Below are 25,295 nucleotides of genomic sequence, written 5' to 3'. Positions count from 1 at the left end.
TGAGTGAATACTAGTGCTCTCCCTCCACCGCTACGTCGTGCCTCCACCTGTCGACACGTCCAAACTTCGCTGTGTCGGGTATCGGGGGCGGTGTTGCAGTGAGTTGCGGGGGCATCATCATGGGAGGAGGTATAGGTGGTCCAAAAAATCCTGAGCTCATCATGGACGGAGCGCCAAATATCATCGACTGGTGCATTCGAGCGGCTTGCGCCTGGATCATTATCTGCTGTTGTTGAGCCATCATGTACTGCGTTCGACGCATTTGATCTGGATGGAAGGCAAGAGGCCGATCGTCGTCTGCATCTTGACTGGTAGAACCGAGAGGATTGGGAGAATTTGCAGGGAGGCGGAGGCCCAATGGCTTGTTGTCCTCGTCATCATCCTCAGCGCCTTTCTCGCTGGTATCGGGGAGGAGGCTTCCACCAAGGGAAGGAAGTTTGAGCTTCGTTTTGTCAAGCAGAGTCGACAACGGTTTCTCCTCATCGGATTCATCATCTAGGTCAGCTCGTGTCAATCGCTGAGCAGCGCGACCGATAGTTGCGACAAGAGGAATATCTTCTTCACTGCTCTCGTCATCGTTCCTGTGCGGAAGGACAAGCTTTGGTGGTTGACTCGGATACCTTGGTCCAGATCCGATGGTGCGACGAGGGTCTCTATCCTCATCGTCAGATGATCCTGCCAACCAGTCTGCCGCCTCGACATCCATCTGACTGCTCCGAGCCGCTGCAGGAAGCGGTACATCACTGGAGTCGCTATCTTCCTCCATCTCGTCCTCAGGAGGTGGTTTTGGCCGCGCCGCAGTCTTCTCAATCATTGGCAAGATGTACGCCAGCGATTCCGTCTGAGAGGGTATGTTGGACTCAGGGACGGAATCTGGAGCCGGACTGGGATCCTCCGCCGCCTCGGGCTCTCTGTGCTTTCCCTTCCTCTTCTTGCCTTTCTTTTTCCTCCTCTTGGCGTCCTCCAGCTTCGTCCGTTCCTCAGCCTCCTGCCGCTCGCGATCTTCGATCTCGCGCAACTTGGCCAGCTCTCGTTCCCACAAGGTGTCCACGCCAAATACGGAGCGCTTGTCTCCTTGATGCACGGGGAGCACGCTGAGATGCTTGCCGCGCGGCGCTCCCGGGATGTCGTTGTTAAGATCAATCAGTGGCTTCATGGTCGAATTGCGGCGTGTTAGCTCAGGTTGGGACTTGAAGGAATCCATGCGCTGAGAGATGGGGCGCTGCAGGGATTCCGGGTCAATAAGGGTACTCGACCGTTGCATCGGCGTCCGCGCCATCATGGAGGGTCTCTGATCACCGGTGAAGACACTACGGACAAATTAGACAGACAAGCATCATCGGGTGAATACAGTAAACGTACCGTCGTTTACTGTGCATGTTAGCTTTACGCGATTCAAGATCGTCGATGAGGCTCTTGCCAAAGAGTTTTCCGGCTGGCCGCTTCGATCGCTCTCCGTTGTCCATGTCCGTCATGACTGCGGCAACGGGAGGAAGAGGCTCTTCGTCTGGGTCAGGCTCGATCTGGTCACCCTCCGCAGTTGCCCGGCGGAGTGTGGTGTCGATGTCAGTGTAGGCAACGTCTCGTTGTCCATCGACCATGAGCGTATTACGGAACGTTAGCTGCGAAAGTGTCAAGCTTTGACGAGGGTTTGGAGTAAATGAATTGGAAGCGATGGGTGCTGCAGAAGATGGGTCCAACATGGACATTACAGCAGACTTCCGTGCTGTGCGAGCGCCGGGTGGGAGAGGCGGCCCATCGGTGGTCGCTTCGAACCCTTCTCGAAATTGCATCGATAAGGACGGGGTCGTTGGCGTCGTGCCTTGCAGAGGGCTGGGCATGATGAGCACCTTCGGCCGCATAAGCTCCATCCGGGAGTACAGATGCGGACGAGGGGGATGGCTACCATCGCTCGAGACAGCATCGTTGTCGAGTAGCATCTGAGTACCCACAGATCCGTTTGAGACTGTGCGTGCGCGAATCGCTTTGGGGTCAAACCTGGATGATCGACTTGGAGAGGGCGGCCTCACTGCGAATGGATTCGTCTCTTCTGGCATACCTGGAGACATAATGGTGCCCATCGTAGCATTAGACATCGTACGCTTCCGAGCAGCTTTCGGATCGAACCGTGATGCGCGGTCCGGTGAAGGGGGACGTAGCACGAACGGATTTGGCGCTTCCTCGTTGAGCATCATTCTCGAACCTAAGCTCGCCGTAGAATATGTGCGGCCGTGAGCTGGATGGTCTAAGAGAGACCCTCGAGAGGAAGGTCTGGGATATGACAATCCTTCTGGAGGAAACGGAGACATTGAACGTACGGACTCGCTTGTAGGGAATGGAATGGAATGAAGAGGCGGCGTAACGGGGAGATTCTCGATGAGAGCGTGCACGGACGCCGGGCGACGTGGAGGTAAGGAGTTTGCTGACGGCTGCATTGCAGGTAAATCTAGAGGGGATCCGATGGAATGTCGACGTACGCCGATGGGATTTGCGGAGGATTTGGCGTCCAGGAAAGCGCCACCTTCCCCGAAACTATCGAAATACCCCATACTCATAGTCCTGGCGCTAGCTCTAGGACGGCGGCCACGTTGTGCCTGTGGACCTTGGGTGGGTAACTGAGGATGAGGATTGGGAAGGGCATCAAGTTTAGCTTTACTGCGACGATTCTTGGACTCCTTGTCCTTAGGAATGAAGGCATCAAGCCCCCAAGATGTAAGATCCACTTCCATATCCTCTGCTTCCTCCTCTTCAGGAACCCCTTCGTACGTGGAGTCGCGACCAAAGGGATTCTGAAGGGCATCTACGGAGCCAGCCCGCGAACGCCTATCGCCCACCAGAGAATCGAGGCCGCCTACGCTTCCGGTTTCGCTGGGCAGAGCGACGCCCAAGTAATCTGTACTCCCGCGAGAACCGACGGGTCGACGAGGGAGGTTGGTGCGACGTAGATGGGCAAAGATAGCGCTGTCATGGGCAGACCGTTGTGCTTTGGTAGGGTCTGTGTCATCGTTATCATATTCTGCATCGAATTGAAGAGTAAAACAGCAACGTTGTATTAGTGCATGCACAATAGCGAAAACAGTGCATACTTACCAATCAATGCTGCTGCAAGCTGGAGGCGAGAGAAGGCAGCCTTGGGCTCCATGGTCCCTGCCACAACCCGAAGAGAAGAATGTGTTGTATGCGAGCCTTGGCGGTGAGAGAGCCCATGAGCCCAAGTCACCCTGTCAAGTTCTAATCTCCGGCGGCTATACTCCACGTGGAATTTCGGAGAGAATGGCACCATTAACTTTAGACTTATCCCGCCCAAATGAGGCGAAAACGTCACCAGATTGGTCTCGTGACCGCGAAGCTGGACACGTCTTGGACACGTCACTCGCGCTGTCCGCGACCACTGGGTGCATAATCACTAACCCATCTCTCGTTCTTTACATAGCGGAGACTAACCCAGCTATGTTGCGGATATTCCGCGTGCTCCTGCTGACCTTAGTATTATCTTCTATCCTGACGTTCGCCCAAAACTCAGCAGACACACCCAAGCAGAAGCACGACTATCAAGTGAGTCCGTTCAAAAGTGTATGAGCAGGCACCGTGTGGTAACAAAGTATCCGTGTATCAGAGTGATGTTGCACGTCTCCGCAAGATAGTCATCAACAGGTAGATTCGCTCAAGCTACCGTCTCCGTGCTTGTTTTTGACATCCCCATCTAGTCTTTACTCCCACAGGTACCCCGTAATGCATGAGCAATGACTTTCCACGTCTCAACTTTTACAGGGATGTCTTCTTGCGTGAATTGATTTCAAACGCGAACGATGCGCTGGAGAAGCTGCGTCTGACTTCGCTTATGGACAAGGAGGTTCTGTCTGGCGCAGAGGACTTGAACATTACCATTAAGGCGTACAAGGATGAAGATGGTGCCGGTCGTATCGTGATCACTGGTAAGTTACGACACGATGTCCACAAGTTTTGGTGTCTGATCAATGTGCTTTCAGATACCGGAATTGGAATGACCGAAGAAGAACTGATAAATAATCTCGTACGCCTATGCGATGGTTGCTGGTTGCTTGTGACAATCCTTGATGCCCGTTGCAATGCAGGGAACGCTGGCGAAGTCGGGAACGTCCGACTTTCTTGCAAGAGCTGAAAGTACCGATACGACTGGCACAGGTAACTTGATTGGTGCCTTCGGTCTTGGATTCTATAGCAGGTACCTGTATCTGCCAGGTCCGCTCTTCATGTTTCTAATAATCCACAGTTTCCTGGTTGCTGATCAGGTCTATGTCTCGTCACTTGCTGCAAAGTCTTCCAAGGATCCGGAACCAAAACAATACACCTTCAGTTCCTCGGCGGAGGAGAGTTCTTTCGATACCTATCCAGATCCACGTGGCAACACACTCGGCCGCGGAACTGAGATCACTCTTATCTTGAAGGATGAAGCTTTGGAGTATCTGGATCCCCACAAGATCACTGATCTGGTGTACGTGTCACGCGCTTTTTTTATTACGCGATCTGATGGCTTCGTGAAGTGAGAAGCACTCCTTGTTTTCCTCCGCCTTCCCTATCTATCTCTTTACTCAGAGGACTGAACAGGTTCCTGAAGAGGAAGCAAGCGAATCCGAAACTACTCAGGATGATGTCGATGAGGACGAGGCTGTCGTTGAGGACGTCAGTGAAGCCAAGGAGGAGATGCCTAAGACGAAGTCTGTAACCGTGGACGAGTGGATCCATATGAACTCGCAGCCCCCCATCTGGATGCGGTACGCTGTATCAGGATAACGACGCTGATTAGAACTCACTCTACCGTCTTCAGTGATCCCAAGACTGTTTCGGAAGAGGAGTACGAACTGTTCTACCAGGCTACCTTCAAGGACTACGAGAAGCCGTTGGCATGGCACCACTTCTCTGGGGACTCAGGCACTGGAGTGTCCTTCCGTGCGATCATCTATATTCCTTCCCGGCTGTGAGTACCGATTCACTCGTCCGTCTTCACAGCCTGAGATCTATTTAGGGACGATTCGTACTGGCAGAACCCACTTCAGAGCACTTCCAGGGACATTCGGCTCATGGTCAAGCGCGTCTTCATAACGTCGGACTTGGGAGAAGATGCTCTACCAAAGTGGGCTAACTGGGTCAAGGTCGTGGTTGATGGTAAGTTCCGTACGCCTATGTCACTTCTACCCATCGCATCTCACCCTGCGGTAATATTCATCATCTAGCTGAAGATCTTCCCCTCAACGTCTCCCGCGAGATGCTTCAGTCCACGCGTTTCCTGAAGCAAATCAGACAGATTATCCTCCGACATGTCCTCCAGATGCTCAAGCGGATACAGGATGAAGATTCTGAGAAATACGCCGAGTTGCAGAAGGTGTATGGCAACGTGTTCAAACTTGGTGCTGTGGAGGACAACCGGAACAGCGAGAAGTTGGTAGCGCTTACCAGATTCACGACCAATCAACGGAACAACACGTCGCTGGATGAGGTGCGTGCATCCTCATATTGCTGTTCTTTAAATGCTAAGACGCTTGCTTTAAAATCCAGTATGTCGAGAATAAGAAGAAGGGGCAAAAACAGGTGGGTTATGCATTTCCCGCTCTTGATCTGGTGTATAGCTAGAGTTTTGTGCAGATATTCTATCTCGCAGATATGGGGAGCTCGCCTGAGGTCCTCGCTAAGAGTGTCTTCATCGAGAAACTCCATGCTCGGGGATATGAGGTCTTCCTGCTCACCGAACCGCTGGACGAGATCTTCGTCCAAAATCTACGAGCGTACAAGTGAGCATATCGAGCACATCGTGAACGTGGCTGTTCTGATGACGCGTGATAGGAAACTTCCGTTCCAGGATGTCGCCAAGGCGGGACTGAAGTTCGGTGACGAAGGTATGACCGATGCGTCTCCTCTATGTGTCCAGGCAAGCTGAAAATTACACTTCCCAAGAGATGAGTCCAGCCGAGGAGAGAGCAGAACAGCAGGCATTGACCGAGGAGTTTCAACCTCTTCTGGATTGGTTGAAGAAGGAAGCGGGTGACATCTTTCGGGATGGTAAGCGTGTCGTGTCGCGCTCGCGTGGATCTCGTCTCATAACGAGGCATGGTCAGTCCTAATCTCCAACCGCTTGGTTGCCAGTTCATGCGCTGTCGTTGCCGACATGTACGGCTACACCGCGAACGTTGAAAGGATGATGAGTAAGCCCAACCAAGCTGATGTCCTCTCCCAATTGTCTAAAGCATCGTTCGCAGGCTCTGCACAAAAGGGCGCCAGGAGCTCTATGCATGAATTCGCAAAGAAACAAAAGGTCTTGGAAATCAACCCACGTTCACCCCTCGTCCAGGGTTTGTTACGCCGAGTACAGCAACTGCCTACGGAGGAAGACGAACGGGATCTCGAGGCAGAAGCAGAGCTACAGGAGGTAGCCTCCGTACTGATTGATGGCGCACTGGTTCGTTCGGGCTTTGGCGTTCCCGATTCAAACGAGTAGGTGACACCTTAAGTATGCTTCTCCACTGTATTGACCTTCGTCGGGTAGGTTCTTCACAAGAGTCGACCGCATTCTTCGACGATCGCTGGGTGTCTCCGAGACTGCATCTACCGATACCACCGTGAAACCAGCGCCTCCAGTTGACCCTGTTATAGTAGATGTGGAAGAGGAGCTCAAGAACGCGGAGTGGCCAGAGTACACGCCGGGTGCGTTCAGGGCGGGGAACCAGCCTGAGATGTTCCAGGTGGAAATGGAGGAGATCGATGAGGAGGGAAACCCTGTCAATCCTTCTGGTCATCATGACGAGTTGTAAGATTATCTGACGCGGACCTGAATGTCTATAGCGGATGGTGTGGCTGGCGAACTACGTGACTTGCCGCATTTGTGCGGCATGAGATCGGAGATCTGAGCAATGACCGTGACGCTTCAGTCGTCCTTCACTTCATCCTGTAGCGTTACCCTAGGCACACAAGCAGCTCTGTTTCCGATCGTCTCTGCGGGTCTTTGATACCGCCTAGCACGTTGCCGTAACGTTCTGTATATCACGAACCATCCGAAGATATGTCTGCACCTTTGGTACCCATGGCACCGCCGCCGTTACCTCTAGGTTGGACAGAACACATGAGTGAGCAAGGTAACTTTGTTCTGGCACTTTTGAGCTCACATTAGTTTAGGCCCTACTGGACAACCCTACTACTTTAATACACAAACACAAGAATCCACCTATGTCCGGCCATTACCACCGTTTCCTATGCCCGCAGCAGTGCCGCAGAAGAAGAGAAAGAAGGAGAAGCCTCTTGTGAAGACGCCTATACCCGGGACTGAGTGGTTGCGCGTCAAGACCACGGAGGGCAACATATTCTACACGCACACAGTGAAGAAGCAGAGCGTGTGGACTGTTCCGGAGGAGATCCTAGATGACGTTGAAGCGCTGGAGAAGGAGGAGGAAGAGGCACAACTGAGGGAGGAGCTGGAGGAGAAGGAGAAGGCGGAACGCGAGGCGAGGAGGGTCGAGGAGAGGGCATCGGAGATCGAGCGAATAAAGTCGGAGGTGCGTGATATGGTGGGGAAACGGAAGGCTGAAGAGGTCCCGGTGGACGAGTTCGTCATCTCGAAGAAGGCGAGGACAGACGACGCAGAGGACCAAGAGGAGGACCAAGAGGAGGACCAAGAGGAGGACCAAGAGGAGGAAAGCGAGAGTGAGGAAGAAGAAGACTGGCAGCGGGAAGCTGCAGCTCAATTGGCTGCTGAGGCGAACGAGGAACGGAAAAAACAGGAGGAGACAAAACGACAGGAAGAAGAGACCAAGCAGGCGCAAGCTCAGGCGGAGAAGAGCATACCACAGCTGAGCATGCCCGACCGGGTAGATCTCTCTGTCGACGAGGCCAAGGCTTTATTCAAGGTCAGTAGGCCACGACTCATACTCTGTTTTCTGAAGTGGTGACTAACAGCGCGTGATAATGGTGACAGACTCTTCTGCGAGAGAAGGATGTCAATCCTCTCCATCCTTGGGATATGTCTCTCCCACTGTTCATCTCTGACCCGCGTTATGTGCTCTTACCTTCAGTTTCTGCCCGACGAGAAGCATTCGATGAATATTGCCGCGACCGCGCTCGTGAGCTGCGACAATCTCAAGTTAAGAAAGATAAAGAAGTTGCGAACCCCAAAGAAGAGTTTGAGCATCTAATGCGAGATGAAGTGAAAAGTACGAGAACGAGTTGGACAGAGTGGCGCAGACAGTGGAGGAAGGACCGACGATTCTTCGGATGGGGTCGAGACGATCGGGAGCGAGAGAAGCGATTCAGAGAATATCTCAAAGAACTCGGTGAAAGTAAGTCAGGAACACTGGATTGACTGCAAACGTTGCGTGCTGACAATTGTACGACTAGAGAAACGAGCAGCTGCGCAGAAAGCAGAGGCAGATTTCTTTGCGCTGCTGAAAGAAAGTGGAATCGCGAACGCCGGTGTTGTTTGGAAAGATGTATGACTTCTACAGTATATATGCCCACCCCCGTACTGATTTTCGTGCAGGTTAAGCATAAGGTGTCTCAAGACCCACGCTATAACGCGGTTGGCTCCTCTACATTACGGGAAGAATTATTTGGCACGTTCTTGAAAGCCCATGGAGAAACTGCGCAACCTACCTCGAAGGATACAGCTAGCGATGCTACTGGTTCCCTCGAGAAGCGTACAGAGGAAGATGAGGAAGAGCGAGAGCGCAGACGACGTGAGAGGACAGAACGCGCAGTGAAGCAGCGGGAAGGACAAGTTATGGCAGATTGGAACAAGTTAGAGGCTGATATCGGTCGTTCAAAGATGGGTCTGAACAAGGAGGAGAGCGAACTGGAGTTCAGGTGCGGCGCACAAACTGTGCAACTTTCAGTATTCTGGCGCCGCTCATACGTGTTCTCCCTTGTTTGTGGTGCAGAACAATGCTAACAGACGCGGTGCGAGATCCACAGGTACGGGGCTTACTCCAAATTGTGCAGTTCACTGACTGTAGTTTCCTGTGGCATCTATTCTAGGTCACATGGGACAGTGTACTACCACAGCTGAAGACTGACCCACGTTTCCTTCGCTCAAGCCTTCCGCCGAATCAGCAACTGTATCTGTTCCGCGCACACGTTGATACCCTACACTCCAGACATCTCGCGAGCCTGCATATGTTGTTCGCGTCGCACGCCTCTTCGCTCGCCACGCCCTTCGCGAAACTGCCTGTGCCTTCGATCCTGTCCTCGCTGCCAGCCACCAAACTCGGGCTGGATGTGAACCGGCTAGAACAAGAATACGAACGATGGCAGCGGGAGAGGGCGCACCAGGCCCGACTGGCGTTCGACCAGATGCTCAATGAGAATGCGTTTATCGAGTTCTGGGGCAGACTGGGTAAGATAGGCGGCAAGGGAGTGGATGAAACTATCAAAGTCGATGATCTCGGGGAGGGGGATGCGGAGGAGGAGCAGGTCGATATGAAGGCGTTGGCAAAGACTGTCGACCTGAAGGAGATGGTCAAAGTTTTAAAGGTGAGTTGTACCCATTTATGAGTGAACGGACGAGATCATGAGGTTAACAGAACGATGCGCGATATCTCGCCTTTGACCATGTTCCTGAGCAGCGAGAGAGATGGCTGAGGGTGAGTAGGTGGACTCATTTGGAAGTGATTTCGCTAACGTCGGCTGAAAGGACTATCTGTCGCAACTCTCTGCGCCCAAATTATCTGTACATGTTTCTTAGTTCATGCTTGTCGATGTATCGCACAATCTACTCACATCCTTCATCTTGGCTGCTGGCACAACTCGGCACGTGAACCCACAAATTACTCTTCAGGAACTGCTACGAGAAAACAATGTATTTCATGCGGATAAAAACAGTGAAAGCAGAGCAATGATACACTTCATGGGTTAGCTAGTTAGTACCGGTACATGTGAGCGCTTGAGCCCTAATTACAACCTGAAGCATGCGTGCGGTAGATAATAAAGACATTGAAGGTCGTGACAAGGCTTCATGAACGTATGCAGATGAATAAAGTACTATGATCAAGCATAAAATCTAGCAGAAGGTCCATCAGCACAAGGCCACAAGAGCAAGCAAAAAGTCCACTTTTTGTTTATCTGCCATAGGAGTAAATTGAGATTGAACTTCGCTAAGCCGTTGAAGAGCGAGAAAGAAGCACGGTTCTCGAACTGTGCTTGCAGGAGGTCTTCCATCTTCACATCAGCGTTAGCTACTCGGTTGGTTATACCGAGCGCATGATTGAAGACCTCGAAGGTGAACACACCGACGCTGTTGGAAGATATAACGATATCGATCTTATCGAATTGACGAGGAGAAAATTGGTCAATTGACAGCAAGATGCCCTTCTTGTAGAAATGCTGTGCACTGTACTTGAAGGAACCGAACTGTGGGGATTTTCCTGCCTTCTGTAAATCGCGCATGTGGAAATACTGTTGCGTGAAAGGCAGAACGAATCGTCGCTTCCTGCTCCTTCTTCAGTACAAAACCTTATGGGAAATAAATGGTGTCCGCTCACCCTTTACCCCGCTGCATCGTGCTCATAGAGGTCTCCACGTAACTGTGATAGCTATTGATTTGCTCCTCAAAGTATTTTTTGCGCTCGGCGAGGTATTTCAGCGCCTCTTCCATGCTCTCTTTTTCGTGTTGTCTTTGCACGCGTCTACGATTCTTGCTACGCACATCGCCTGCGATGGCGTTGAGAATGCCTTGGTATCCGTCCATCCTCGAGATTCGACCCAATTTCTCAAGTTCAAGCAAGAAATAGATTGCATGAGCTTTGACTTCGCGGAAGGTCATTCTGGTCCAAGTCAGAGAGTATAACTGAGATATGGAAGGTAATACTCACGATCGAATGTCCTCGAGTCGGTATGCGGAATCTCCCGCTGTAGTAGATGGCATGCGCCTTTGCTGACGGTATTGCTCGCGTTCCATCTCTTCTATGATCCGATCCCAAAGTAGCTCATGCTCGTCAGTGACAGGTTGCATCAGAGACTCGACGAGATCTTTAGCAGGCTGTACGCGCAAAATGGCAAGGACGGCCCTCTTCGCTTGTACCCACAGTGCTTTCTCATCGGCACCTGGATCTGATACAAGGATGTTAGGATAGATGAAGCGTAGTGATTCTGAAACTGACCTTTAACATGCGCAAAGCGGTTAGTTAGCTGAAGCTCGATGGCGGTATCACGAGCATCGTTCAACTCTTCACTTCCAATATTGGGCACCCCTTCCAATTCAGTCAGTATGACTCTAAGGATATCGTCGCGTGCGGGAGCCTGTGTGAGATGCATCAGTGATAACGTCTCTGTATCGACAAATAGTCCTACCAAATGATCCATGTACTGTGATAGAAGAGTATGTATTGAGTAGACCTCGTTGGGCGAAATGTAGATTGCTTTTGGTTGAACGGTCGCGTCCAGAAATTCATGGGCGTGAAACTCGGTCTCAGCGTCCGGAACATTTGCGACTATATTGTCGGAGTGAGCGACGAGTGCGTGAATGATGTCACAGCATGCTGACCTTCTAGAAGCCAAGACACAATCTGTTTGATGGTCTTCCTCACATAGTCGTTCACCGGTATGAAAATGGGTGCATCATCCCCGAACTCAGCACCTGCGGTAATTTGTGTCAGCATCTTGGATATTTGAGCTAGGTTCTTTCGAGACGCAATATCAATAGTATTTGATACAATGTCGAACGTCTCCGGAGTGCTGTGAGAGGGATATTGTCAGAGGGACTTTAGGAACAACTTCGGAATCGTACATGATCGCAGGGTTAATGAATCTGTAGTAGACCAATCTTGCAATGCAGGCAGCGCAAGCTTCGTGAGAGGCTTCAGGGAATTTGTTCTAATCCTCGCATCAGAAACGATCTGATCATGTACGAATCCCTCACAAATCACTTACTCGTACAGCGGTGAGGGTTTCTCTGGCGAGGCATCGCATTCCGTATGGCATCAGCTGGATAGACTGAGTAATTGCCTTTACAAATTCCTCTGTCCACCACTGTAGAACCTGCAGATCTAGATACAAACTAGTAAGTTTCACTCTTCATTTCATGATATCGCTTACGCCGAATGTACTCCGCCCGAGTATCGGGATCATTCAGAGCTTGACGGAACGAGACATCCTTTGGTTTCGTTGAGGGTACGCCAGATCGCATCTCCTCTAGTTCGAGTCTCCCACGATAGATCTGGAGAAAGATAAATAACCAGTAACAAAATGGAATAATACAATTTACCACCACGGGGTCTGTCTCCAGATCAAGATCCTCGGAGTCCAAGATCCCACGAATAACGCTTTGGAAAGTCTCGCGGATGTACGGCATCTGCTTTGGTCGCAAGTAATGCACTGCGACGTTGATGAACATTGGATGTGCTCGCGTAATGTCTTCCACAGACAACGCATTCGACGTTTCCTCATGGATCGCAGTCTAAACCACTGCAGTCAGCGCTGGCCGCAGGATAATGATACACGAAACAGACCTGGAAGAATTTCAAAAGCAGATACTCTTCACGGCGATCTTGCCCATAGCCAAAAAGCGTCAAAACCACCCGTTCAGTGAGCCGGCGATTCTTTTCCCAGTCTTTCTCAGTTGACATTCGCGAAAAGAGTCTTGTCAAATATTCGCCTTTCGTTTGCAAGAGGTAGAAAAGTTGCTGATACAACTCCAGTTTATGCTTGGCCGACCGATCTAGTGCACTGGGCCCAGCAAAAGGATCACCATGAGCAGCGAGAACCGATGCCCTGGCAGCATGCACTGCTGCACTATCGGCACCCAATCTCCGTCGGACTTTGGTGAGCTCTTCAAAGCTCTTCACGTTCTGCACTACAAGCGCAATCTTGACGTCCAGCTCATTGACATCGTTCTCCAATGCCTGATTCTCCCTGATGCGCTTTACGACATCTTGCCGCAGCCGCTCGACCTTGATCTCCTCCTGGAAGTCCCCCTCTGAGTCGTCCAGAAGGTGCACGAAGTTCTTGATCGTGCCAACACTGACATTCGTGCCCAGTGTAAGCTGGCGGTATTGTTCGCGGGTCTCTTTAGCACGGAAGAGAGATTGGATCTGGACAATCTTGTCGAGGTTAGAGCGGTAATACTGCATCTTCGCATGGAACTTCCTTCGCTGTAGCACGCCTCGTAGCATTGCCTGCAATATCGTTGCGTGGGGATGGCTCCTTCTGAGGTGGTCACGCCATGCACGATACTCCTGACGAACGAGAGCACCACGGACGACCGCTTGGAGGCCAACGACATCCGGTTCGATGAATTCCAGGCGCTTGGCTTGTTCACGGTGTCGGTTGCGCGCCAGAGCGGCGCGAGCGAGTGCCTGGAAACCTCCGACGGACGAAACAATCTTAACCTCGGAAAGTGCCTTATGCATGGACTTGTGATGCTGCCGCGCAAGGTTAGCACGAGCACGAGCCTGCAAGCCAATCAAGGCAGGCGTCGCCTTCCTCAGACCACGAATCAGAGTGAGTAGTCGCTTGCGAGCAAGGAACGTCCGAACTGCAGCTTGGACCCTGATGACAACGTCCGTTACGTTCCCCAGCTTAACGAGCTGAGCATGGACATGACGCCGCACAATGACGCCTCTTGCATGGGCTTGTAACTTGACCACAGTCGGCACAGCTCGCTGCAAGAGTTTCAACTGCCGCGCGAGCCTCAGCCGGGCCAAGGCACCACGCGCATGTGCCTGCAAGTCGACGATGGTGTACATGATCAGCGGCGCCGCAAACGCTTTGGTGAGCTCGCGATGTGTCTTCTGAGTGATCCGCGCACGCGCTAGCGACTGCAGCTTCACAACAGAGACTCTGACACTCCGGATTGCATTCTTCAGTTTCAAGAACTTCCTGCGCTGCAGAACACCTCGCGCCTGTGCCTGGACTTTAGTTGCCCACACCTTCGAAGCTCCCACCTGTTTGAGATATGACCGCCATGCACGCCGGGCTAGCACGCCTCGCGCATGAGACTGAATGGCGAGGATCCATGGGCCTAAATTGGTACGCTCTCGGCGTTCAATTTCCAGACGCCGACGAATCAACGTTGCTCGACACTGGGCTTGCAACTTGGGGACGTATCGCTCCGCAAGCCGTAATCGTGCGTGCTGCGTTGCCTGTGCTTTCCTAGCCAAGAAGCTGCGTGCGATCGCCTGCGTCGCGACAACGCAGTCCTCGCTCTCAAGGAGGAGGCGATCGCGTCCTGAAGGGCCAGCATATATCAGTGGGAATTTCGCGGGCAGACTCAAGGATACACACGTTCATCCTCAGTCTCCTGGTCCTCTTCGGGTTCTTCGTTGATTTCCTTCGCCAGTTCTCGGCCTATGTTACCAAAATTAGGCATAGGAACGCCCGCATCCTTGAGACCTTTCTGGGTCTTCTGGAGTTGGTCGTCGGAGAAGTGCAGATGGCCAACGAGATTGCCTATCCGCTCAGCCAAACCACGACGGGCAAGTAAATGACTAGGCGAGCGATGAGTACGTATGATCGAGAAAGATACGATCACATACCTGAGCGCATGAATGCAGTAAATGACTTTCGGGAAGTTCTTCTTCTCGTAGAGATCTGTTAGCTCGAAGATGAATCCCTAGCATATAATCATAAAACCCAGTTTCCCCAAACAGTAGACAAACGAACGTACCTCAGGAAGACCAACTTGGCGTACAAATGTGAAGAAATAATTGATGTTATCTGAATGTCGGAAATCCAACTTTGGCGCCTAATAAAACAGCATGAGTCCTCGTGTTCGCGGACAAAACAAACACTCGGCACCTCGTAGATCTTCCGCACCGCCGCATCGCCCTGGAACACCCTCACGAGCTTCGCCAACACGACCCCGTTCCGCAGGCCCTCTTCCATCTCGACCACTCCGAAGCCTAACTCCTCGTCCAGACACCCCTCTATCCACTGCTGCGCCTCCCCCACATGGCACAGATACTCGTACGCCTGCAGCAGGTGCCGTTGCACGTCCGCCCACAGCCCGCGCGTCAGCCGCGATGACGGCGCGGGCGACGTCTGCGCGCTCGGCGCCTTGTCGCGCGACAGCCGCAGCCGCCCGGGGATTCCAACCACGTCGTCCGCGTTCGGCACCCCCGAGACCCCCAGTTCCCGCTCGAGTAGTTTCTCGGGCGAAGTGGGGCCCCACGTGCGGCGCTCGGAGAGTCTCTCGGGTGAGCTGGGAGCCCGGTCTCTACGCTCAGTGAGCTTATCTGGGGAGCCGGACTCCCAATCTCTTCGCTCGGCGAGTTTCTCTGGAGAGCTGGGTACCCAGCTTCTGCGCTCGGTGAGCTTCTCCGGAGAGCTCGGTGCCCAATCCCTGCGCTCTGTGAGCTTCTCTGGAGAGCTCGATGCCCAGTCTTTGCGCACCGAGCGCTTCTCGGGAGACGTAGGTTCCCAGTCTCTGTTCCTGAACTCTCTCTCTTCTCGGCGAGTGCGTATCTCCAAGGGAGGCGGCTCCTTCACGACCTTCGTCACTTCGACAGGCTCCTCCGGTGCGTCTCCGCTCGCGATCCGCGGTAAGTGGCGCCCGAGTCGGCGTCCGGCCGTGAATGACTCCCCGTACATCGACGCCTTCTTGTTCGCCATGTACGAGCTTCTGTACGGAGTGGGCGACATTGCGGAAGACACAGACGATACGTAGGAGGGCGCCGGTTTGTCGGGAGAGAGGGACGAGGCACGAGAGTATGTGGCACTCGATGGTGTTTGAGAATCATTCTTCTCTGGAGACGACGGTGTTGAAGAGAATCTCCCCGCATACAGCGAGGTTGGGCGTCGGTAGACAGGACTCGGCGACGGTGCTTCGGGGGCGGGTACTCGGGAAGGACCAGACGAGGAAGAAGTGGACTTCTCTGAAGTTCCAGACGAGCCCGTGGGGTCAGTGCTCACACTGTCTAGGGTGTTGGACCGCCGTATTCGCGAGGAAAGCGGTGAATCCGGCTCCGCCGTTGGCGTGCGCGAGAGGTACGAGGACGGCAGATGATTCGACACCGGTAAACGAATGCGTTGCGGTGTGGGCGGCCCGGACGAGTATGTAGGCGAGTCGGGGCTCTCTACCGTCACGCCTGTAGTATTGGGCGACAGGGGAGAGGCGATAATGGGTGCGGGCATTGTGTACCGCTTCGTCAGCGGAATGGGCGTGCGCTGGTGGGTAGGCGACTCGAGGCGCGCTGCAGCGTAACTGGACTCGGCGCGATCAGTAGATCTCGAGCGGGATTCTGTCGATGCTGTAGCAGACACATTTGGGAGATTCGTACGTTCTGCATGAAGATCTTCGGGTAAGGTGCGACCTTCGAGGGCTGCTTCAGCTTTGGAGCGCTCCTCCCACTTACCCCGGACGATGTCGAGGCTGCCTCCAACGCGATGCGACGGCGTCCATCTCCTCGTTGCATTGGGGGTTGATCCATTTCCGGTGGGAGAAGACAAGATGGTGTTTCTCGACTGCGTAGCGTTTCGAGTGAGAGAAGCACCGCTGGAGCGAGAGGATGTGCGCTCGAGGAGACGCGTCTGATATGCGAACGGTCCAACGGCGGGGGAGCTGGATTTGGAGTTGGTGGACGAAACGGAATCAGAGCGCTCCATTGCGAAGTTTATGTCGTGAAATCGTAAGTCGTGAGTTGATAAGGACAGTGAAAAGACAAGAGCGGAAGGGATGTATGGGAGAATAAGTGAGCATTGACCCGTCGGAGACTTCCGAGTCGAGGAAACCGTCTGTTATGGAAATGGGCCTGTAACCTTTTCGCAAAAAGTCCCTGTTGCAACTACGTTTGCTCCTGAACCTGGAAAAGTGGATGCCTAATTGCTCTATGGCGACGCCGAGCTAATTTTTCAGAGCAAAGGACGCTAGCGTTGTTCAAGCTCCTTGGGACGAAGACTCTAAAGTGCATACACCACGTGACCCATATTCACCGCGGTAATACAATGTACGTAAGTAGATCATAGTTTCCAGTAATTAATGCTTAGCTACATGCACGCAATGGCAGCACATCGAAATATCTGCGTGACAAGAGGGAGAAGCAAATAAAGTTGAAAGAGCGCGGGTGTGGTGCGAGCAAACAACGCGATCGACGCGACGCGACGAGATTGAACGCGCTTCACGATGGCATCCAACCTAGAATCCCTCGTATGCTCTCTCGTCCCGCAGGCCAGACGTGACAATAATTTAAAGCATGAACTCGTCGCACACTGCCAGGACATCCTCTCGAGGTATACCTTTCAATTGTCCTCCAGCGCGAGCAAGGGTCTCGACGAAGACTTACCACCATTCCACAGTCACATCGGTCAATCCGGAGAGACGGATATCGGCTACCTAGCAGACCTCATGCAGCGCCACCGTTCGTCCAACCTTCGCAGATGTGTGCGTTCTGCAGCTCATGCCTTTCAGTCCTGCAGTCTTCCCCCGATGGCTCCTTGACCTTGAAGTTCTCCAATCTTCTAGCACGATTACTTGACCAGGTGTGTTTTGCTCTTCCTCGACTATGCGTCGATGCTGAGAATTCTGAAGCCGGTTCTGACCAGGAAGCACGCGTCTCTCCTCTTCCTCCATTCCTTGGCTACATCCCCAAAACCATCGTCCGTTTCTCCCGCCTTTCTCCCCTCACTCGCCCCTCCTCCTCCTTCCAAGCCGTCTACCGCTCTGAACACGCCTGTAGACTCCTCGCCTACTTCACGATTACCTAGAGGCAGGTCGAAGGCCGAGATTCTGAGGGAATACCGGGGAAAAATTGGTGAGTTAAGACTTTCCGCTATTGTAGAACACTCTCAACCCCCATCGTAGGACGTCCGCACCTCCCAGAACACTTGATTCTGCGGGACACGCTGTATCTTCTTCAAGGAATCTCCGGCAAGTACGTACACTTCTCTCCCGGCGCCGATCCGGAGCAGAACGACGAACTCGTATTCACGGATGACCCGGTAAAGATACTTTTCCCGGACTCTTGCAATCACTCACTCGCCCAATGTACTCCCAGAAACTCATTATCTCCACCCCAACGCGGGCGCTGGTCCATAGACTCGCCGAGGTCGGCCACCTCTACAAGCGCGTCGACGCTTTCGTCCGCGAGCGCGAGGGCAGGCTTGGCGTCGGGATGATCGAGCAAAGTCTCTGCCACCACCTGCAGACACAGCTCACAGAGTATTACCGCCTCATCGCCGTCCTCGAGTCGCAGATGGCGCCGCACCCGGCGGCAGATGCTGCAGACGCGGATAACGCATCTGCGGCGGAGGATGGTAGTGTGCGTCAGGAGGAGAGCGGGCTGACGCTCAAACGGCTGGACGTGTGGATCGAAGACTGGAAGTTGAGGATGCGCATGATGAGTGTGTGTGTCGAGGGCGCGAGAGGTATTCAGCCAATCTTGGTCTTCCCTCTTCTTGCATGACCCGCTCACGTTGTTTCGTAGGTGCACACGGAGGCGCACTAGTGAATCTCATCCACGGTTACGCCGACAACGGCGATCCATTCGTCCGCAAGTTCACAGACCAGCTGCTGGAAGAGGTCAGTCACCGCGCGCATATTCGACAACATCAACGCTGATAGCGGCCGCCCACAGGTGTCGAAACCCTTCTTTGCGACTCTGCACAAATGGCTGTTCTCCGGCGAGCTCAACGACCCCTTCTCCGAGTTCTTCGTTGCTGTCGACCCGGAGCTCGCCCACCTGCAGTATGTGCAATCATCGTCGAACGATGGTGGCGGGGGCGGCCAATTCTCTGCAGACGGCGGCTTCGGTGGCTTCGGTGGCGATGGGGAAGACATCTCCGGCGAGCGCGAGAGCGGCCTCAAGCTCTGGGAGGCAAAGTACCAGTTCCAGCGGGACATGCTACCTGCATTTGTGGGTGAGGTCTTTGGTCGGAAGGTATGTGCTGAATTGAGTCGTCGAGATTGCGGGACTTGCATGATCGCTTTTTCTGCAGATATTTTCGACAGGAAAGAGCTTGAACTTCATTCGATACAGTTGTCATGACAGTGACTGGGTGGCGACGCGCGAGAAGCTCAGCAACACCGGCGGAAGTGAGCGAGGTCTCTGCGTAACGTTCGAAGAGAATTCCCTGACGGACGTGGCGCAGCCCTGAAATACAGTGACATCTCCGGCTTGGAACGCTCTATCGATCAGGCCTATCAGATTGCCAGTAGACGTCTGTTCGATGTCTTCTTCGAGAAGTACCGGCTATTGGACCATCTGCTTGCCTTGAAGCATTACCTGTTGCTCGGCCATGGCGACTTTGTTGAACAGTTGATGGAGAGCCTATCGTGCGTCCGAAGTCCACTTATATTCGTTACCTTCAGCTCATACATATTTCTTACTCAGTCAAAGCTTGGCCCGGCCGGCAAATACGCTCTACAGGCACAACCTGACTGCGACACTCGAATCCGCGATCCGATCCTCGAACGCGCAGAACGACCCGCCGGACGTGCTCCGGCGGCTCGACGCACGTATGCTGGAGTATTCGCACGGCGAGATTGGGTGGGACGTGTTCACGCTCGAGTACAAAGTCGACGCGCCGCTGGACACCGTGCTCGAACCCGAGGCGATCCTCCGGTACCTGAAGCTGTTCAACCATCTCTGGAAGATCAAGCGCATCGAGGGCACGCTCAGCAAGGGTTGGATGCGCATCGCGGGCGGCTCGCGCACATTCCTCCGCGTTCCAGGTGAGTTCTCCCCCTCAGTTATCGGCATGTGTGTGCGCCGCTGACGGGTGTGGCAGAGCTCGATGGCGACTGGCACCAGATCCGGATCGTCGTCGCGGAGATGATCCACTTCATACGCCAGCTGGAGGCGTACTGCCAGCTCGAGGTCATCGAGTGCTCGTGGAAGAATTTGCTCGACTTTGTGCAAAAGAAGGAGGGCGATCTCGACGCGCTCATCGAGGCGCACCGTGCCTACCTCGATCGGATGGTGAAGAAGGTCTTACTGCTCAGCCCCAAAGCCGGTCGGGAGGAGAATGTGCTCAACCAGGTCCGCGAGGTGTTCGCTATCATCTTGCAGTTTCGCGAAGCCACTGTGCGTTTCTCGTTCTCTGCGTATTACCGAATACTCATTCTTATGTAGGATGACTTCTATAACTATTGCCTGTCGGAGTCCGCCCGGAGGGACTCTGCGCTGGATGCAGAACGGGTGAGTGCCATTTCGTGGGCTGCGTCCAAAGAAAGCAGGCTGAGTTCGTGCCCATATCCAGGGCGTCTTCACTCATATAGAACGGGAGCAAAGACCGAGTACGCATGACGTGCGCGAGATTCTTAATCGCATCAGAGAATACGGGACATCGTTTTCCGAACGGGCTCAGTCGATCGTGCAGGCGCTTCAGGTGCATCCTGACCTCGACTGCCGTTTCCTGGGCATCAGGTTGTCGTTCTCCGACTTTTACAAGAGCAAGAAGGAGCAGCAGAGGTAGTGATGGGTGTTCATCTTCGGTCACGTTTGGACGTCATTGCGACGATGACATTGGATCTGTGTGCATTCATTATTGCGTCCCTCCTGTGATGGTATGATACACAGTAAGGTATACTACTGTACAACGATGATACAGGTATTAGAAATGAACTCTTATCGCTACATATCGTCACTTCTGAGAGAATCTTCCCGTTGTTTTGCTTGCGGCGAAGGCTCCCTGTACAACTTGAGCATTAGAGAACTGCAGACTACGGATACGGACCTGGGAAAGACACGGCAGTTAGTAATGTAAACAAGCGCGCTCAAAGAGCAGGTAATACTCACGACAACGCCATGGCCAGGGAAGCCCACACAGGCGAGAGCCGAGCATGGCCTGCGGGGTATATTACGCCAGCTGCAATGGGCACGGCAACGAAGTTGTAAATTGTGGCCCAGAGCTGTGAGCCGGAGGAAAAGCGTCAACAATTGTAAAACAATGCACAAGGTTGATTGTACTCACGAAGTTGAATTTTACTCGGTTGAAGACTTTCCGAGATAAATCGGTCAGAGTCAACAAACTTCGGAGATTTGATGACACCAGAATGAATGACGCAGTGGATATCGCGACATCACCTGTGGTACTATTAGCAACGACAACAAACTGAGAGAGCACCACCGCTTACTTCCCGAACCAATGGCGATTCCAACGTCAGCAGCAGCTAAGGCCTGGATGAGACATGAATGAACATAATACAGCGTCAGGGTGAAAGATACGTACAGGAGCATCGTTGATACCGTCGCCGACCATCGCGACAATGCACCGGTCGTTCAGCCTCCGCCTCCCCAAGAAGCGGCGCCAACCAGCTTGTCGTTTTTTCATACCTGCCTGCTGTAGCCACAGGATCTTCTCCGCCTGCAGAACACGTCAGCAGCAGCACATGAACTGGTACCCAGACTTGCCTTCTCGTGCGGGAGAACACCGGCGATGACGTTGGTCTCGGAAATGCCTACAGATCGAGCGACTGCCTTCGCGGTGACAATATTATCCCCCGATATCATCCAGGTTCCGATATCCTGTGAGTGCAGATGCGCAATCACGCCTTTTGCTTCTGGTCTGAGAGGATCTGCCACAGCAAAAATCGCAGACAACATGAATGGCGTCTCCCCTGCCTTCGAGTGGCGCAAGGCCAGTAGGACAACGCTCTTGCCCTCCGACTTCCAGCGATCCAAGCTATTTGCAATCTTGCCATCAATCGAGAGGCCATGCGCAGTCATCCACTCTTCATTCCCAATGATCGCCGTACTGTGAAGAGCTTCGAACAGAGCCTTGAGACCCCTGCCAGGAGTTTCTTCAAATGCTGAGCCGGTTTGGGGTAAAGCCTCATTATCAGCGCAGTATTGGCGTATAGCCAGCGCCAATGGATGCGAGCTCGCGGATTCCACTTCGGCTGCTACGCCGAGCAGGACTTCGCGGGACCAACGTGTGTCGGCGATCTCAGCATCAGTAACCCGCGGTTCACCACCTTCCGTCAGGGTGCCGGTCTTGTCAAAGACAATGGTGTCCAATTGGGCAGCCTCCTGGAATGCTTCCCCTCCGCCACGTGCCAAGATACCGAACTTCGCGGCGAGGCCAGAGCCTACTAGCAGTGCAGTGGGAGCAGCGAGGCCGATCCCACAGGGACAGGCGACTACGAAGACAGCAATGGCGAACTCGAGCGACCACACGGCTAGATAAGCGATGTCAATCAGTGCATGTATGGATATGGAAAGTGTTGTAGTACGCACTCCATCCACCCACGTCGATGTCGAGATAGTCCTGAGGAAGTGCGCCACCCAGGCCCAAACCGAGCCAGACTACCCATGTTATTATTGCAAGTAAAGTCACTACGGGAACGAAATATCCCGTGAGTAGATCGGCCACTCGTTCAATGGGCGCGCGGTGCGTTTGTCCTTCGCGGACAACCTTGACGACACGATCTAACCTGGATTAGGATGGCAGTAAGAACCAATTACGCACAGGACATGGAATATAAGTCTCACATTGTCTCACCGCCGATGGCATCTACTCTTACATCCACCATCCCTCTCGTGCTGATGGTGCCGAGGAATACCGGATCACCCGACATCTTCTTTACGAGACGCGATTCACCGGTGAGAGAGCTTTCGTCGAACGCACCCTCACCTGCCACTACAGTCCCATCAGCAGGGGGACTTGCTCCATGTTGCACTCGTACAATGTCTCCAATCTCGAGGAAGTCGACGTCTACTCGCTCGAGCTTCGTGCCGGATCTGCTTGTTGAGAAGGCCTTCTCTTGGCGGGAGGGGTCACCCTTCTCGATGTCCAAGTCGCGGTTTTCGGCGTAAGAGGAAGTCTCAGTGGACGTGACGGTAGACGCATCTTCAAAGACAAGAGCCGATGTTGGGCGCAGCTTTCCAAGGGCAGTGATCGCATCAGCCGTACGACCCTTGCTGTATGCCTCCAGGAATCGTCCTGAACCAAACTAGGTGAGTAATCAAAGCAGCTAGTGCATGGTGAACTGGGACTCACCAGCCAAAAGGAACATTGTCAGGAAGACGACGGAGTCGAAGTATGTCGTCGTGTCACCCGGGCCAGAGGACGACCTCGGGCGTGTCGCAGCCAAAGCCAAGAGCGCTATAGATGCAAAGTACGCGACCGACACACCGGTGGAAACCTATCAGTCATAACGAAGGTCAGGTAATGCTTAATAAAATGATATCTGTGTAGGAACTCACGAGTAGGTTCATGCTTCCGAATCTCACGAAACGCCGCCAAATCGGAGTTCTGCTCCCTCTTCTCCACAGGGCCCATATCTCCTTCAGGCTTCTGCGATGGAACGTGCCTGCACTATAGAACATTACAGGTGTTGCTTGGAAGAACATCGCCCATTGTGCCCTGGACACGTTTCCCGTCCACATCGGCCGCTCAAACCACATCCGCGTCTTGTTGGTCGAAGGCACCAGGCTCATGTAGACAATCCCAATTATAAACGTAGGAATGGCGACGACGACGGCAAAGATAAGGCGCTGCAGCAGGTGGAGCTGCTCGTACTGCTGCATTTGGCGTGCGCGTGCCTCCACCGTTGGCGGGTGGTGCACAGAGACAGTGAATGGCGTTCCCAAGGAAGAATTGGATACAGCTCGTGCGAGAGTCCGGAGAGTGAATGACGGCGGGTCTGGAATATAGGAGAATTGAAGGATGGGATCGGTATAGGAAGTGACGGCCTTCAGAACAACGATACGGTTCTCGAAGGACGAGAGTGCAGACATGACCTTGCCTGGGCAATGACTGTGGTGCGAAACCAGGTAAGATGCTGTGTAGTTTTACAACGAGGAGACACTTACTAGCAGAACATCCCATCGACTCGCAAGGAGACAGTGCGGGGCCCACTCGTCTCTTCGTCATTCTCGCCCTGTGTGAATTCAATGGCTTCGGTGCTAATGACCTCCGCCTCGTAGCCTGCATCTTCGATAGCCTCGACAATCCCTGCAGCAAGGTCCTTGCTGTCTACCACGGCAATGGCGGACCCTCCGAGCAGATTGACAACAACGTCGGAGACACCAGGGATCGCAGACATCACATCGGTTACGGTGTTGAAACAGGAAGCGCAGGTCATACCGCCCACAGAAAGTATGACGCGCTGAGCCCCACAGGTATCAGATGGAGATACATCCCGCGGTCCAGGGGCAACGAAGACGGGCTCCATGTTGACCACTTCCGCCTCGTAACCGGCATCCTCGATGGTCTCTACGACGGTAGGAGCAAAGTCCGATTGTTCTACAGTCACGGTGGCAGAATTCCCAAGAAGACTGACAACGACATCAGAAACCCCAGGTAGTCTAGATAAGAGCTCGGTAATGGTATTTGAGCAGGACGCGCTTGTCATGCCTCCGACGGAAAGTGTCAAATGGTGAATACCACTAGACTTCGCACCATACGAAACAGAAGCTCGATCCAAGGAAGGCGCAACAGAAACATCTTGGGAGATTTTTAGGACGGAAGGTGCCTCTAACTCTTTTCGAGTGTCGGAAGCGGCTACAAGTGTTCTCTCGCCAGAAGTAGGGCGTGTCAGAGTGATGGGTGAGCCACCTCCAACTCTGCACTGTAAGGGATACTCTTCTTGACAGAGTGAACATTGTTCAAGGTGCTTTTGTGACTTGCCGGTGATGAGAGCTGGAAGGCGAGAGAGGCTGTGGAACCGTGGCAGCTGGTCCACGGTAACGGCGGAAGTGGTAGCCATATCGAACCCAGCTTCGTTTATTGCAGCTTCAATGGCTGATTGAGACAGACCAGGATGATGCCTGACGGTGACGAGTTGGGTGACAACGGAGACGTCAATGGATGTGGGAGCCGGAGACAACGACCACAGTGCATCTTGTATAGTCTGGACACAACTGATACGGTCCGAGCTCGTGAGCAACGAGGCATTCATATACGGTCAGGACTCACCTGCTGCAGTGAAGGTTTGATACGTAAATCGTTGTGTGAACTTCTCCGCCGGACGCGGTGAAAGTTTTCGTGGGATGCTCTGAACCCATGCCGCGAGCAAGTGGGGAAGAAGTGGGAGGACGATGAGGATATGTGTTATGTCGCATGGCTTTAAACATTCGTCAGAGCGTCTGGCGAAGGGATGCTGAATATGTTTCTGTCGCTGTGCCTCGCCTAAGGAAGTTATAGGCGCCATCCACAAAATGGCGCACAATTGCCTCACCCCTCATTCCTAATCAAGCTAGTAGGTACGGCGAAAATGCCTCATCGCGAACTCACGTGACACGCGTCGTAGAGGACCCCAAACCACTCCACATGACTAACCAACCACCTTACTGGAAACAGCAGACGGGGTCCTAATTGTGGCAGATCCTGTTGAACGAGTGCATGCAAGAGTCTGCAAGCAGACTCGTGTCGTACTTCTCCAGCTTCTCCTGGCGGGGATA

At 53.3% G+C, this 25,295-nt stretch overlaps 6 protein-coding genes across 6 annotated transcripts; 3 read left to right on the top strand and 3 right to left on the bottom strand.

Moving 5' to 3' along the window:
• Positions 1–10: 10 nt before the first annotated feature.
• SCP_0208240 (predicted protein) lies at positions 11–3,142 on the bottom strand (the record flags this gene model as incomplete). Its single annotated transcript, XM_027754736.1, has 3 exons — positions 11–1,310; positions 1,363–3,016; positions 3,091–3,142. 3 exons carry the CDS (start codon positions 3,140–3,142, stop codon positions 11–13), a joined length of 3,006 nt encoding a protein of 1,001 aa, XP_027610537.1.
• A 308-nt stretch (positions 3,143–3,450) lies between these two features.
• SCP_0208230 (Heat shock protein 90 homolog) lies at positions 3,451–6,785 on the top strand (the record flags this gene model as incomplete). Its single annotated transcript, XM_027754735.1, has 18 exons — positions 3,451–3,555; positions 3,617–3,654; positions 3,708–3,722; positions 3,772–3,935; positions 3,990–4,033; positions 4,095–4,204; positions 4,253–4,474; positions 4,524–4,754; positions 4,808–4,957; positions 5,006–5,145; positions 5,214–5,476; positions 5,536–5,568; positions 5,623–5,768; positions 5,821–5,873; positions 5,932–6,036; positions 6,093–6,179; positions 6,234–6,468; positions 6,521–6,785. The coding sequence occupies 18 exons, from the start codon at positions 3,451–3,453 to the stop codon at positions 6,783–6,785; spliced, it is 2,406 nt and encodes an 801-aa protein (XP_027610536.1).
• Positions 6,786–7,033: 248 nt separating this feature from the next.
• SCP_0208220 (predicted protein) lies at positions 7,034–9,703 on the top strand (the record flags this gene model as incomplete). The annotated part of the gene is made up of 9 exons (XM_027754734.1): positions 7,034–7,097; positions 7,147–7,874; positions 7,943–8,303; positions 8,362–8,453; positions 8,504–8,826; positions 8,901–8,934; positions 8,998–9,492; positions 9,543–9,602; positions 9,653–9,703. The coding sequence occupies 9 exons, from the start codon at positions 7,034–7,036 to the stop codon at positions 9,701–9,703; spliced, it is 2,208 nt and encodes a 735-aa protein (XP_027610535.1).
• A 302-nt stretch (positions 9,704–10,005) lies between these two features.
• SCP_0208210 (Ras GTPase-activating-like protein) lies at positions 10,006–16,557 on the bottom strand (the record flags this gene model as incomplete). Its single annotated transcript, XM_027754733.1, has 16 exons — positions 10,006–10,018; positions 10,070–10,447; positions 10,500–10,781; positions 10,830–11,067; positions 11,118–11,256; positions 11,308–11,447; positions 11,501–11,691; positions 11,744–11,829; positions 11,887–12,002; positions 12,052–12,172; positions 12,221–12,412; positions 12,465–14,182; positions 14,239–14,441; positions 14,490–14,566; positions 14,621–14,698; positions 14,752–16,557. 16 exons carry the CDS (start codon positions 16,555–16,557, stop codon positions 10,006–10,008), a joined length of 5,778 nt encoding a protein of 1,925 aa, XP_027610534.1.
• Positions 16,558–17,074: 517 nt separating this feature from the next.
• Positions 17,075–20,364, top strand: SCP_0208200 (Spindle pole body component alp6; the record flags this gene model as incomplete). Its single annotated transcript, XM_027754732.1, has 14 exons — positions 17,075–17,181; positions 17,248–17,309; positions 17,360–17,430; positions 17,480–17,702; positions 17,753–17,889; positions 17,946–18,315; positions 18,375–18,469; positions 18,525–18,827; positions 18,886–18,982; positions 19,039–19,222; positions 19,281–19,621; positions 19,678–19,973; positions 20,022–20,087; positions 20,149–20,364. 14 exons carry the CDS (start codon positions 17,075–17,077, stop codon positions 20,362–20,364), a joined length of 2,568 nt encoding a protein of 855 aa, XP_027610533.1.
• Positions 20,365–20,522: 158 nt separating this feature from the next.
• SCP_0208190 (predicted protein) lies at positions 20,523–24,956 on the bottom strand (the record flags this gene model as incomplete). The annotated part of the gene is made up of 12 exons (XM_027754731.1): positions 20,523–20,625; positions 20,688–20,800; positions 20,863–20,975; positions 21,026–21,068; positions 21,121–21,255; positions 21,303–22,069; positions 22,128–22,324; positions 22,383–22,833; positions 22,891–23,035; positions 23,097–23,649; positions 23,706–24,755; positions 24,811–24,956. 12 exons carry the CDS (start codon positions 24,954–24,956, stop codon positions 20,523–20,525), a joined length of 3,816 nt encoding a protein of 1,271 aa, XP_027610532.1.
• Between the last annotated feature and the right edge of the window lie 339 nt (positions 24,957–25,295).

The sequence above is a fragment of the Sparassis crispa genome (assembly GCF_003851025.1).
Source record: "Sparassis crispa DNA, contig_000001F, whole genome shotgun sequence".
NCBI classification, from domain to species: Eukaryota; Fungi; Basidiomycota; class Agaricomycetes; order Polyporales; family Sparassidaceae; genus Sparassis; species Sparassis crispa.
This window is presented reverse-complemented; position numbering and strand designations above follow the sequence as displayed.